A 15,230-nucleotide genomic window follows, 5' to 3' on the forward strand; every position below is an offset into this window, starting at 1 on the left:
GGCGGCCCCCACCCCCGCCATCATGGGCGGCTGCCCCTGAGAACAATTCTGTGCAATGTCAGACCTAAGAGAAGAGATGATGATATGCTGCACGCTGTTTAAAAGCCTAAAAACCCCTTTAAAACAGCATCTAATGGTGACCCACAAAATACAGACCAAATTCTGCTCTGAGTCAGTGCCTCCAGTAACACCTTTTCTAACAGCTGGGTCAGGGTTTTGGGTTCTTATTGCTATGTTTTTTCCAAGCAAGTCCCTGATGCTCAGTGCTTGCAGGAAAGGGGAATCAGTGAAGTCCTCGGGAGAGCTGTGAATGGAAGCCAAACCCACCCCTGTGGGGGAATTGTGCAGAGAATGGCAGGTAGGGACACGAGGCCTGGAGGAGATCAAAATCACCTCTGAGCATCCCAGTGTGGGGGCAGAGGCTGTGGGCAGCTCGTGCTTTCTCAGGCACAACCACTGACATGCAGGACCATGGTAAGTTATTCCTGTAAGGAGCAGGAGGGGAAGGGAAAGGAGTCCCTGATGCGCACACTCACCTTTCCTCGCATGTGGCTCTGCAGGGAGCAACAGGCGCTTTCTGCTACCGGCTCCCTGGGCAGGAGAACCGTAGCTGAACCTGCCCACGGCTCAGGGTGTGCACCGCGTTTCTGCTAGCTCAGTGTCCTAACGCACTGTTGCAAATATGTCCCTGTCTATCTCAGAGAAGTTAACAGACACGGAAGCGGAGAAGAAACGCGCTTACTCACCCCAGCCAGCAATACAGCATTTTAGGATATACTTTGGGACGTAAACGTTGAAAACTTTGACAAGAGCAAAGTAAAAGTGAACAGACTCCAGGCACATCCACGTGAAAGCTGCAAGGAGGAAATAGTGAAGGAGCGCGGCCACGGTGATACAGAGCCCCGGCAGGTTGAACGAGGACAGCCAGGAGTTGGTGAGGAAGGCCACGTTCAGCATCAGCAGCGCGGCACAAAGGTTGACCAGGATTTTCGAAGGGTTGTCTCTCCGCAGCTTTCTAAACAGAAGGGGAAAACCCACGAAGTTGTCACCGCATGAGCTGTGCTGGGTGCCTTTACTAATGCGAAGTGACAAATGTGTATCCGTCGTATTGTGAATCGGCGCCTTGTGATGTATGCTGTGTCTACGTGGGTGTCTTGCATCACGTCACTCGTGTGTGATACAAGCAGAGCTCCCAGCCTGGAAAAGCAGAGCTTCTGTAGACATGGGCACCTGCTGGCGTTTTCACGCTTGGTAGAGGAGAGATAGACTTAATGCCCTCTTTTTACTACTGCATCAAATATTAGTGCGCTTGTATTATTACTGGATTATGAGAGCACCCGCAGTTCCTGAGTCTAGGGCCCCATCATGCCAGGAGCTACTGGCACATACAGTATAAAATAAAACCTGTCCAAGAGCAAGAGAAGAGAAAAGTTTCCCTGTTTTACTGTTGATAATCATCCAATGTGCAGTTTGTATACAGGGAACGTTCCAGATATATGACAGGACATTACCCATGTCCATGGGTAAATTTATGAAATGACGGAAATTTAGGGACATAGAAGTTGTTGAACAGTCCAGACTAGGCTTGTATTGAAGCACGAGTGTTTGAATCCCTCATTCCACCACAGTCACGGGTGAAAATAAAGCCCTCTTTATACTGTCAGCTCTCCGTCATCCCTCCTGTGCATCACAGCGTCAGATATTACAAAATACCAAATATTGCCAAACATTCTGATAGTTACTGCAAATTCATTGTTGCTAAAACATTCAAAGCGGTATAAGAAAAAGGATCAGACTTACTCAAGGGCTAGGTATGTCACCAGTGTTATACCCAGAAAAAGGGAAGAAGTGCCACATCCTGCGTAACTTATCAGCGTTAACACGCGATCGTGTGTGACATCTATCTCTGTCCGGGACAAGTCCTGTGATATGAGACAAAGAATCACAGTTGTTTGCCATAAAAGATAAAAAAAATTGCTTTGCACATTTTCACATCGGTAAGGAAATCAATTTCTGTTCTGCTTACTGCTACTTTTCTATTAATATTTGTATGTGTTTCGTACAGGATAATCCTACAGAATATCCAATCCGATAAAAATACACAGTATTCAAAGTATCCAGTAATAAGTTGTGCAGCCAGAAAAGCCCTGCCTTGGAAATCACAAATCCCACAAGGATTCCAGGACCTGGCCAAAATGGTTCCGCTGGGAGCTCGCTTTGAGGAGAAACTCAAAGGCAGCTGCCACGCTTGGGAACTGCACAAAGCTGCTAAATGTCCTGGAGGGTGGGAGGATCCTCCACGTCTGGAAAGCATCCTTCCGCAAAAACGAGCTGGGAGGCTGGGCCCTGCTTCTCCACAGCTGCTGCCAGCAGTAATGTTGAGGGGATTTTGTTGTTCCCTGCCATGCTTCAGTTTAGTGAAACTTCAAACCTTCCAACCAGTGACCTACACCTCTGAGGTACAGTCCGTGGTGCTGTTAAATACTTGTAACTGTGCTGATTGGCAATGTGGCAGTGCAGAAGAGGTGTCGTCTTAGAACCGTGGAATCAGAGAGTGTTTCAGGTTGGAAGGGACCTTTCAAGGTCATCCAGTCCAACCCCCCTGCAGCAGCGAGCAGGGACATCTTCAACTCGAGCAGGTTGCTCAGAGCCTGATCCAGCCTGACCTGGAACGTCTCCAGGGATGGGATCAGACTGAATTCTCTTTGCCTGAATGGAAACTTCAGCAAGTGTCTGAAATCTGTAACATCCGAATTCCTCCCTGTAGAAGTCGTGGGTTTCGTACCAGGGAGGGCTTTGTGCCTTGCTGAGGGTAGGGTAGTGCTGGCGGCGCGGGGAAGCTGGGCAAGCATCTGAAGGCAAATGGATGGCCTTACCCATCATGTAGGTTGTATCCTACTGGGGATCAGAAAACTTTAGTCTACTCGGTTTGCTCTGAACTGCCTAACACTTTGCATTTCTGCAGCCCATTCTCAGGCAGTCATCTTTTTTGACATTCAACTTTCAGAGGCAGTTTTCTCTGTAATACAGAGAAATGAGACGACAGTTAATGACATCCCCTGTATTTCTATTACACTTCCTTTTCTGAGGGAGTGTAGATAAAACTCTCGGAAAGATGTAATGTCATTGGTTTCCACTGGCAGGTAATAAATTTAACACAGTGTTTCTAATGCAGCAAATAACACATTAACGTTGATTAAGTTACATTGCAAAGAAGTACGAACTACATCTATAAAATGAGTTTTCCTCAAAGCAAGTGACATTTAGAGGACTTTACACCGTAACGGCTATTAGAACTCTTGTTCGTTATTGCCGAGTTTGGCAAAGTTGCAGATATCTAATGGGTTGTATAGATATGAATCTCCCATCTCTCCCCAAAACTAGCGATGGCTTTGTTTAGTGCCAGGGGACTTTTTTGGAGATGATTCATGGAGCACTTACCAGTAGGACTCCAAAATGGGTAAGATGGTTACAAAAACAGATTGTGTAATCCATATCTGTATATTCCATTTCACACCCCGATGTATTCCAACCACCCAGTCCATCTGTGTAATAGAGAAAAAGGGATTTTTAAGCAGCGTTAGTCATGCTCAGTCATTTATAGCTCTGCAGCGTGCAGAATGTGTGAATACGAGCTCAAGTTAGTACAGATTGCAGGGTCATTTAGCAGCACACAAGTGAGATTTCGCACAGGAACACATCTTATATAGCTGCTGGAGAACCTCAAAACTTGGATGAAAGCCTTTGGTGGAATGAAGAAATATTTAAAGTCATGTACACGCCTGTACACAGAGCAAGCAGGAAGGTAAGAGAAAGTGCGCTGGACTAGGTTGTGCTGGAAGGTGTGGAAACAGAAGGCAAGAAATATTTACAGGGCAGTGGATTTGTTTAGGCAGAGTGTAGCACTGAAAAGCCAGATCTTCTCTGGTATGTTAAATTTGTGATCCTATTTCTGTGGCGTGTATGACATATTCAGAGCTAAGCTGCTGATTTAAAAAAACCCAACATATTCTAACACCAGTAATTGCAGAGAAAAATCTCTCCCGCGTGTTCCGAGTTAACCCAATAGACACTTCTTTCTGTGGCTGGTGGCCACCCGAGCCAGATTCAAGACTTGCCCACAGCAAAGCCCCGCCACTGACTTCCCTGAAGTCACTGTGAGAAGTAACCTGATGTTTCATTGCGTTTCGGCTTTCTTCTCAGGCCGTTTATACACACCATTGAACGTTGCTGGACACGAATTCCCTAGTAGTAACACCCATCACTGAGGTGTCAGTGGAAACCAGCAACACAGACTCGACAGGACAGCCTCAAAGTTTCAAGCTGCCACGCCAAGGAGCCAAAGGCTCCGTGAGGCTAGTGACAAAGCAAGCGTGGCAGTTGTGTAAAAAACACTTACTGTTCTTCTGAAAGTCCCAAAAGACACAGCGTACTGCTGCATTACCCTGAAAGCAGAGAAAAAGGAGGCTGTGACATTTATTCAGCCTGCCTGTGCACCGCCTGCGCGTACAGACGGCGCATCGCGCCTGTGATCGGGGTTTCTAACGAAGGCAGTTTGCCTCGAGTTCCCCTCTGCTGAGGTGGTCTGCATGGTGGTGCTGCAGAGGGTCTGTGGGTCACTGGCAACGCCAGCAGCTCAGGGGCAGTTGGACAGTCATTGGCAACCAGCTAGGGTATTGCCCATCTCATCCAGGCCCTGAAAACCAGCAGGAGGTCCCAATTTTTGCCTTCCCCTTTGCCAAGGGAAATCCTGGGAGTCAGTGGTTTTCCTGGTTTTACCAGTCTTTGTGTATCCCGTGTTGTCTTTTAAGGACAGGAGAAAATCTGACAAATTGTCCAGCTTAGACCAGTTCCTGTGTCTGATCTCATCGGCTTCACGTGGTATCCGAGATGTCATACCGAATTACCGGTGAAATTCAAAAGTTATGACTAAGACCTAGAATAACAACCTGAGATTTTCTACAATAAAAAAGTCAAAAAACATGAAAATAATTCTCAACACAAGAAAAACTTTATTATAGAATTTCCGTGTTTCCACTGTCTCTGAAACCAGGCAGGGAAGGCACCTCAGCGAAAACAAAGCTTGCCTGCATACTGCAAACATCTGAACAGATCTAAATGGATATTCAAAGCCATGTTTTCCCTTGGGGACATTCTAGTTTATTACTCATAATGCTGCAGCAAACTTTCCCAAGGCACACATTCATTTTCTTTTATTATTCCAAAAGTTTAATATAGCGCAGAGTTTACAGGAAGCCACCCTAACAGATAAGCTGTTATGACGTGTGATCTGTAGACTGTCAAATACAATTAGGCAACGGGCCAAAGATGTAGGTTAGGATGATATCTCATTAAATATTTAATTAGGATATTTTTAAAAGGTCAAGGAAAAAAATCTGAGAGGTGCCAGATGGCCCTGTGGATTAAAAATGATGGAAGAGAGGGAGTATCTAGATGAAATTTCTGGGTATCTATTGTTTGCTGGAAATGAATGATAAGAGCATAATGCCATAAAAGCAGCATTTTCAAGCTGCCAATAACTTGAACTTTAATCAAATTAATCTTACTGAATAAATTTGTTCTGCCCTAGGTTTGCAATAGATTTGTGTGGAGGCTGGACCATAAAAAGTTGGAACACAAAATGTTAACGTGGAACCCAGGCAACAAGTGTGACCCATAGAAAAATAATTGAAGATGGGTTTTAGTTTAGAAACAAAAGAAAGCAAATTAATTCTATTTTATTAATTCTACCTAGTTAAAACATCTATGCAATGTTTTGATTGGTTTGAAATTTACCCCTTTTGGTGACTAAACCAATTTGCTGAATTCAGTGCAACTACAGATCGTTTCAGCCAAACCCCAAACCTGCCATTTTCTAGCCTATAAAATATTCCTCGAGAAAAATCGCCCAGATCAAACCAAGGAAACAATTAAAATATCCCTTGCTGCTAAGCACGGATTTAGAGCGGAGACAATTTTACTAACCTGCGGGAGTCAAACACCGAGATCCGTGTGGTCTGTCAGTGTTTGGGTTGATACATCATGGAGAGGTCAGGCAGCAAAATGTTTTAAGCTTATTTATCACGATGCTGCTTATTGTAAGGGTACGTGAAATAGGCTCTACTTCGACATGTCCCTGATGAGTGAACGCATCCTACCGTGTTTTGGTCTATATGCTGAAGAGCAATGGCCACAGGCTCCGTCAGGTTCTGAATCGATGCGTTTTCAATGCTGGCGCTCACAACATAAGTATTCAACCTCTCCGTCATTAAACTGTCATCCTGCAGTGGAAAAAGAAGTTACGCACAAAAAATCCCTGCTTCTGTTTCTTTAAATCATATTTCTTGGAAATGGCGATGAGCTGAACGCAATTTAGCTACTTGCTACTTCATTAGGAAATGTAGTTAGCTGCAAATTCAGCGACAGCCTCCACATCAGCTGAAGCAGAACAGTTTCAGATGCATCAGCTGGACTGAGAAAGCTGTATAATCATTTCAGTACATCACAACATCCAGTTGCACATCATTAAGCTCATTAGACAGTAGACCCAATTGTGAATGCTTCTCCTGATGAAAAGCGTTGCTCAGCACACTGCGCTCCGTCGCGCCAGAAGAAACGTCTCCCTTCTAAATCCCACTCACCCACCCGCCCCAGTTAGGAACACAGAGCTGGTACTGGAATAGTCCTAAACGCTGTGTATCAGCGCTGCTCTTATTTTAATGGAGACATAAATCTTGACGTTATTTTCATGATATTTGACATGTACTTTGTGTGTCCCTTAAGCAGGAGTTTACTGTCTGAGGAAGACTGTGGTGTGCTCTTTTCCCACAGAACAGAACAGAACTGTTAGAACAGCATCAGCTACAGGAAACAAACAAGATGTTTAAGGTCTACAGATGCCTCTTGGAGCATCCTTGCCACAGAGGAGGTTGTGCTGCCTGGGTACGTTTTCCCTGCATGGTTCGTGGTGTTCCATCAGTCTAATGCTAAGTGTGCCCAGAGCAAATGACACCATTGGGATTTTTCTTTTGTACGCACCAAGAACAGCTGAACCGATTACTGCCGTGTTAGCATTTGTTGTGAGTTGTGGTTACCTCAAAGAGTGAAGTAGTGCCAAAAAACTTAAACTGGATCTTCGAAAGCTTGTCTGGGTCAGAGTGCTCAATTCCTAGGAATTTCTTCAGTGATTCTGGCAAAAACACCGAGGCCAAGGCCTTTTTGAAAGGATTTTCTTGAACACTGATCTGCAGGAGAGAGATGACATGCTCAGAGCTGCCTTCCTCAGGTCAGATACACAACGGTGTAAAATAGCAGGAGGATTGCCTGGTTAAGTCAGTGGTCCTTGAGGTGATACGTTGCTCTCACCTTGAGATTCACGCCACTGCCATAGGAGGTAACGCCAAAGGCCAGTCCTCCAAATGCGCTGGGATCTGGACGCAGCACCAACAAAGCCAAGGACGTGGCTGTGACTGACGTATTTCTTGCTGTGTAAGCCACCTTATAGCCGATCTCCTCAGTTGTGTTCAGGATGCTTTACCAAGAGAAACAGCAAGAAAAAAAAAAAGATACATCACTGAAATGTTCTCCTGGCTTCATAATACACATCCAGGAGAGAGTCAGCTAACAAGCTCTCCTCTGGTTTATGATCACAAGGAGCAATCACTAGAGCAGAGTGGATCCATCTGGGGGTAGATGGCATTTTGTCTGTCCCGGGGTCAGCTGATGGCAAGCAGCTGAGTTAGCATGTTTCAGTAGGCTAAACATCTGGCAGGTGGAAGACCCCATTCTGTGGGGGCTCTGGGAAGATCTGGGTCAAAATTCACACCCAGTCAAATACTGCATTTTGTCTGGAAGGCAGTAACTTGTAAAACCTGCTAATTTGATTATTTGCAATTATCTAATTGTATCATCAGGTAAAATATCAGAGCCAGAATAATTCAGTCTGCAGGGGACCTCTGGAGGTCTGTCATCCAACTCCCCAGCGCCCCAGGCAGGGCATACTTTAGAGGCAGATTAGCTTGCTCAGGGTCTTGCCCAGTAAAGCTCAGAATATCTCTGAGGCTGAGATTTCACAGGCTTTCTGGGCCCTGCTCTCACTGGTTTTGTTTTTTCTTTTGTTTCTAAGCAGAGAGAAGAGGCTGAAATCCAAAGGAAGCAGCATATTATTTAATGCTCATGGGTATTAAGAGTCTGAGACAGCTCCGTGTCTTGTTTGGCCTCCCTTAATGCTATTCAGCAATATGCAAGAAGGGATAATACTCTATTGAAAATGAGTTTGACAGCTGGCCCCAGCAGACTAAAGGAAAACCTTCCTGTCCTGCTTTGGTCTGGTGTTTTCTTCATGCATCATGGGTCCCAGACACCCAAAGATCCCCATGGGATCCTTTCAGCCACAGCTGCCTGAGAGCTGCTAAGTCTGGAGTTCAACTTCCTCAGAATAGCTGGGATCCAAAATTTCTGCTGAGGCCTGAAAGAAGCAGCATAACAGCTCTTGTGAGGATATCGTGCTAGCATTTGTCAGGTATCATCGCCATGGTCGTGCTCTTCTGAGGTCTGATACGTGGAAAAATTAGAATACTTAGGAGTCTCCTGTCCATAAAAATTGTGAAGATGTTTTTATTGGAACTTGTACGTACCAGCTCCATCTCCACTAAGGATCAGGGATCCAGGGCTATTAGAATATGATCCTTGTCCCTAAAACCTTTTGTTTTACAGGAGGAGAAATTGAAGCAGTGGGTATTTCACGTAAGAAATGCCCACAGCCTGTCTGAGAAGGCAGAGGTGTTGAGTGCTGGCAGCTATCACAGCCCCCACTCCACACTCCGCAGTGCGGTGGACGTTGAAGAGGGAGCGTACAGCCCAGAGGATCGTGATGCTACTCAAGGCTTTCTCTCCAGCACATTTTCTAAGCTATTTTTGGACTCTTCCTTGCGGTCTCCTGAGTTTGAATAGTTGGCCAGTACAAACAACTGGGCTCTTGTGTAGTCTATGCCCCACCTAGAACTTACGCAGAGCGTTCATTTTTCCTGCTTTTGATATTTCTTATTTTAATATTTCATATTAAAATATCGTTTTACATTAAGTAAGAGAAAATTGCAGGAAGGCAAAGTCTTTAACATGAGAGATGCTGACAGAATTTTCCACGCGATCAACGCAGCATCTCTTACACCGCAGGTTAGCACTGGATTTGTCAGTGCAATGATCTTCCCTGTTTGGCGGTTCAGGGTGGGCAGTGAGAAGCGGGTAAGCCCAAAGCAGAAACAAGTAAACTCTGTGTGCTTGCATTTACCTTTGTATCAGCTGGCTGTAGTTTCCTGAACAGTGCCCTGCTCAGAAGCCAGACACTTCGAAAAGAGGTAGTTGAGCTACCGTTAAGATCTCAAGGGAGAGAGGTGTTTTTAAAGTTATCTAGCAACCTTGATTTTAGCGTGTGTGAGAATCACATAATGGACGTAGGATCCTAAATGCAGATTTCGAAGTTTAACATTGCACAGCTATGCTTGAAAAATCTTTATCAGCCCAGGCACAGCCGTCCAGCCTGGTGTGCTGGTGTCTGCAGGCTGACCTCCCAACAGAGCTCACTGCTGAGCTGTAAGGACCACCTCCGAGGTGGCAGGGCAGCCGGGCAGCCTCCCTCCTCTGTCTCCAGGCTGAGCTGCCCATAGAGAACAACTCTGTGATGACGACTTCTGCAGAACTGGTTCTGGTAAAGCACCTTTGACAATAACCAACCCTTACTGCTAGAAGTCACAAATGTGTTTCAGATCCAGGTACAGAAATTGCCAGCTCTTGTGGTGGTATTTTTTTAATAGAATGAAAGAATTACTCCATGGTGCCATTTTAGCTTAGGAAACCACTTCTGGGCAAGTTATCTTACTTACCTATTTGTCATTTTCCTAATGACCCGATCTTCTTCTTTTCGCAGCAAGATATAGTTTATTATAGATAATGTATTCTCTGCAACTGGCACGCTCATATCTGCAAGACTTACAATATCAGAAATTTTACTTCCAATGATTTTTAATTCTTCCATATCCAGTGTTGCATTTGGCAAGAGGTATAAAATATGCTCTGTAACATCTTGTGCGTTCTCTGAAAAAAAGAAAGTACGGATGATTTATGTGGCATAGCTGCATTTCTAGCTACATAGCTACATGTCTCTGTGTCAAAGTAAGGAGCTAGTCTGCCTCTCCTCCCTTTCCACTTGGTCATAACACTTCTGCTCTGTTACAAAATAATGTCCTAAGAATAAGTCAATAAACCCTCAACGTGTCAATGAAATGGGCAAAAATTTCCGAGTCAAATCTGGATGTCTCAGGTTGTTTTTTAAGGGAAGAAAACATTGTAATATTCATAAACATATTATCACCTGCTTTTGGATTATAAAGATTATCTGTACATTATATTCAGTTTTGACTTTGGTCACGTTACGAGCATTTGTCAGTTCAAAACTATACAAGATCCACCCCTCTCCCCAAACGCTGCTTGACTGGTGTAGCAGCAAAAGCAAGTTCTGAATGGCTTGAAAAGCTGTATTTGCCATTCATCATCTCCTCATCCTTCTGTTCTTTTTTTTACAGGAGCAGAGTTCTACACCCCGGCAGTCAGACAGACTGCATCCCACCGCAGATACCGTGCGGTGATCTATTATGTGACGGCACCGCTGAGTAGGTGGATGAGCTATGGCATTGTTCTTGTTCACCGTTCAAACAACTTGCACTGTTTGGCATAGCTTAAAAACGATATAATCAGGGAGTAAAAGTCACCTTATAGCTATGAATTACAGCACAAACTTTTCAATTTCATGCTCTGATTTGTGCTTCTTCGTATGAGTCACTATGAACAGCTTTGATGTGGTAACGGGGATTGTACAGATAGGAAAAACCTGCCACGCTGTTCACTGCTTATTTACTTAGTTCTAAGTGTAAGTGTAGGATTTGAGACAAGTCTTCAAAGTACTAGCTAGAGAATTTTGAAGCACCTACAAAATTCAGCCACATTAAAAACACTTTAAGATGACCAGGTGAGTAGGATGCACATAAACCAACCTTATTCCTTCAGTTCTTTAGATGTCCAACATAAGCACTATCTGAGTATAACTATTTTTACTTTGATTCACTGTATCACTGAAGTATCTGGTGCCTTACCTTCTGTTATCGTGATATCATGGAGGTCTAAAATATTATTTGGAAGTTCTTCCAGTAATTTACATTCAATCATATTTGGTTTCTCCCAGAAAGCTTGCTCAAGATCAATATTAATTGCACTGAAAAATGAAAATCGTGTACACTATTGAAAAAAAAAGAAGTTGTTCCCCCTATTTTCCATTTAAGCAGCCAAGAATATAATTAATTAGCCCAATTTTGAAAACTGACTTGCAAATCAGGTCTGACTCAGCATTCATTTAGCAGAGTGGGAGCAGAGCCCCAATGCCAAAGCAATCTGAAATGCATCTGCAGGTACCGGAGGGCAGAGAGCCATGAATGGAGAGCACAAAATGCTGCCGCGCATCAGTTTCCCCTCCGGGCTCAAGCAGCCAGACAGCTTCCTACTACCCTGGCTCGCACGTGCTGCAGGTGATGGCAGCGATGCACCACTCCCTCCTCCCGCAGCCCGTGCTGCGCTGGCTCCGTCTGCTGTGCGTCTTCCCTGTCGTGGCACTGCTGTGTGCCACGGCACACTGACCATCTGGTTTCCCAGCACACCATGCCTGGCACTCTCTCCTGTTTCCCACGCAAGAACCAAAATGAGATGATCTCGTCCCTCACCAGCTCCTTTGGGCATACTGCAGAGGGTTTTTCCTGCAGCTGACCTCTGCTTCGGTAGCTGGACTTGTTAGTGGCCAGGAATAATTCCCCTTGTCGGTTGTGTATGAAAAGCTTTCTGGACAATCCCTTAGTGCTGAGGAAGAAACACAGAAAAGATCTTTTGAAAGATTTAACAGACCCCCTGACACGCAGAGACCCAGCTGTTCTCTGGACCTCCTTCCTGATGAGGATGAGCTCTCATTTGCAGGCTGGTTATGAGTATTTTACAAGTTTACTGGCTGCAAGAAAACATTTTGCTTACATGTTTTGTCTGTTCTTCTCCAATGGTTTTCTCTTTTGTTTGACAAGGCCAGTTCTCAGGTGAAGTGTTAGTTTCCCAACATCACAAACCGCACCGAATGACTGCACACCCTGCGTGTTTCTCTAACCTATCAGACAGTGCTTTCACACTGCCCCTCATTTTCCTGCCAGTGTCGTTCCTCCAGGCTTGTAGTTCTGTTGGCTGCAGCGGACCTTCTGCAAGGCGTTGGTATAAAATGTGGTTCTGAATATCAGGTGCAGTCCGTTAGCTCTTATCTCTGTCTTACTTCTGTATTTTAAAGAGTGATAGAGATTGGAACCAAACCAACAAAGAGGTTATTTGCCATTTGAGGCTTCACCCAGTATGCACTGGCATTAAGCAAAGGTTGGCGATGGTTTTGGTTTTGGTGTTGGCTCCAGTCTCCCTCGATAGCCAGGCTGCCAGGCACTGGCCATGAGCAGGGGCTCCTGGATTTGCAGCTGCATCAGCCAGACCTTGCCTTCATTGCAAAGGTGCTCAGACCTGCCTTGGCACCAGGATTCAAGTTCTAGCTTACCTCCATCTGTCTGGAACCCAAATTTTTGATCTTGCTGTCATTGCATGATGTTCTACAGCTTCAGCATCAAGTGAGGCCAATCTGGCTACTTGTAAAGATGTCTTCTAGCCCAGCCTCTCCACAGAATTTACATCTGATAAGCCACTTGTAGCCAGAATTGCAAAATACTTGACTCCCAGTGAGGTTTTAATGAAGTATTACCCATTGGCTTGACAGCCACATCTTCAGGTTTCACATGTAAGGATAACGGTCCCTCTTCGTAGGTGTCACTCAACAGCTGTTTGATCTTGAGACTCAGCACTTCCTGTGTTTCAAGTGATGTGGCCTTTATAATGGCCTTGCAGGTGTAGCTACAAACATAATACACAAACAAGGGTCCATATTGGCAACGTTTCACAGTTATTGGGGCTACAAAATCAAGGTATAACCCAGAAAATTATACTGAATGGGATAACGTATGTACGTATTTTGTGCTCACAGCCAGCTCTTACACTGCAGCACAAACCTCCCGGCTTGCTGGGCTCACTTTGTGCCTCCCAAAACACGGGGTATGAGAGGTAAACCTTGGATGCTCGAATACATTTCCCCAGGTCAAGCATTACCGTGGCTCTGACTCCACAGGTGCTTTTCTGTTTTATACAACTAAAGGTTCCACTAAAACAGCCGAGGAGGGGTTTAATCCTCCTCACCCTAAGAATGAAATGATCTATGGAACCAGTACATAACCATGGGTCTTACCTTTGTGGAATCTGCTTTACCTTCCTCTTCAGTTCACATAGAAGAACACAAAACATTAAAGCTGGTTAGAATTAAGTGGCTGGATTTTAAGGAAAGCAAACAGCAGAAACTCAGTGTGCTCATTAAAACAGAGCCTATCGCTTTAAATGTTATTGGGACCTGACTCTAGAGCAGCCTTTCTTCACACACTTCTAGAGGTACCTCAGGATAAACCAGAACATCACAGTGCGCTGATGCTGCCTCACGCGCCGAGCGGAGCAGATCTGTGTCTAACGCTGTTCTGTGAGTGCAGTCACTAGCAGGCTACTGCAAAGCAGACTGCGTGCAGATAGTACTGGGCACATCCTGCATCCCTTTGTCTGCACAGAACTTATCAACAGCTGTTGAGACACAGTGGCTCTCCAGCCCAGCTGTTTACCTGGGGTACACCTACCAGATCGAAGGTCAATGTTTAATAATTTCAGCCAAACACAACAGCATCAGCATTTAGACCATGCAGCTACTATATCTCCCATGCAGAGATACGAAAGAGTAAGTTGTTAAATCAGAAGATTACATACATGAGCCCCTTTATAGACATGACCTTGTGGATAATTATTCCTGCAAGCCAAAAGAGAATAGAATAATTAATCTGTAGTAAACATACAAATATAACATGCCCCATTCTGCTCTCGCCTAAAAAAAGTATCTTGCGAGCGCTGTGAACTGGACCTTGCAGCAGAGAAGTCATGCTGAATTCAGCATAGGTGTATTGACATAAATGGCCAAGAGCAAGTGCTGTAACAGATGTGCACCTGGCAAAAAATGCTCTTCCAGAATGACCCCCCCACCTCTCAGAGTTCTCCAAATGAAATTCACCCCGTGTAAACAGGGCAGCGTGTTACCGTGTTCTCATTTGTAAAGCAAGCAGTGACTGTGGAAGTCAAAAAATAAAGTAGAAGTCAAAATATACATAAAATGTATATGTCTGTATGTGCATACACCTCCGTGTCTGTACAAGTGATACTTCTATGAATTGCAAAATACCCTTCTCAGCTGCTCACAGTTTGGGTATGAATAGAGCTGGACTGGGCGAAAGGGTAGAAAACAGACCGGTGGGGTGCAATGAACTACCGTTTCTGAGCAGGGTTTTAGAACTATAATACCCTTCCATTAGACACTGCCAAGCAAGAGCCAGTGTGTGCCCGCTTACAGAGCCAGGCAGCCCTCAGAGGTCTGTGCCCCTCACTCTGCCGAGGGAGGTGACCCCTGCACTGCCCACTCACGTGCCGTCGCTGAACAGGGCTTCAGCAGCGCTGATGGGAAAGAACCCTGCAGGTACCAGCACTCTGCCCTACTGTCCATCTCCTGCAGGTACCAATTTCTGTACTTTCTGAATCGCCAGGGTGGCCTAACAGATACATCAGCCCCCCCGATTCATTGCTCACACACTGCAGAGGCAGCAAAGGTTTCATCGTCACCACAACCCGGTACGTACGGCCACAGGCGAGGTCTCAGTCTGGCAGCAGCTCCTTGCCTTGCTTTAGGTAGGGTACGTATTTGCAGGTGAATGAGCCCAGTAAACAAAATGCGGGTGTTCCACATGATCACAGATCCAGGGCCTCGTTTACACCCTTGTCACGGGACTGGTCAGTTGTGAAATGGGTATTTGGAACCTGCCTGCAAGCTCACGCAAAAGGCAGAGGGTGAAGGTGACACCACCACACAGCCGGAGGCTTACCTGACTTTGAAGTTGGTCACAAGAAGTTCTTCTCCAGTAAATATTACACTAAACTGGAAAAAAAACCAACATTTTTATTGAATTGATTTATCGATACTTTATCTAGACCTGCTTGTACATTTAGAATTGTCATCAAAATTCTAAATC

The 15,230-nt window shown here is 45.0% G+C and overlaps 1 protein-coding gene across 1 annotated transcript in view; it reads right to left on the reverse strand.

Annotated features, from left to right (window-relative positions):
* LOC104496842 (probable G-protein coupled receptor 112) overlaps positions 1-15,230 on the reverse strand; it is a gene marked incomplete at both ends in the record, with an annotated part of 25,350 nt that overhangs the window by 2,631 nt on the left and 7,489 nt on the right. Inside the window, 8 exons of the mRNA XM_010140016.1 lie at positions 747-1,015; positions 1,801-1,922; positions 3,442-3,545; positions 4,400-4,445; positions 6,159-6,281; positions 7,095-7,244; positions 7,366-7,531; positions 15,084-15,136. Coding sequence (XP_010138318.1) covers positions 747-1,015; positions 1,801-1,922; positions 3,442-3,545; positions 4,400-4,445; positions 6,159-6,281; positions 7,095-7,244; positions 7,366-7,531; positions 15,084-15,136 — 1,033 coding nt within the window. The remainder of the gene's footprint in view (positions 1-746; positions 1,016-1,800; positions 1,923-3,441; positions 3,546-4,399; positions 4,446-6,158; positions 6,282-7,094; positions 7,245-7,365; positions 7,532-15,083; positions 15,137-15,230) is intronic.

Source organism: Buceros rhinoceros, unplaced genomic scaffold (genome assembly GCF_000710305.1).
Source record: "Buceros rhinoceros silvestris isolate BGI_N320 unplaced genomic scaffold, ASM71030v1 scaffold42247, whole genome shotgun sequence".
Lineage (NCBI taxonomy): Eukaryota > Metazoa > Chordata > Aves > Bucerotiformes > Bucerotidae > Buceros > Buceros rhinoceros.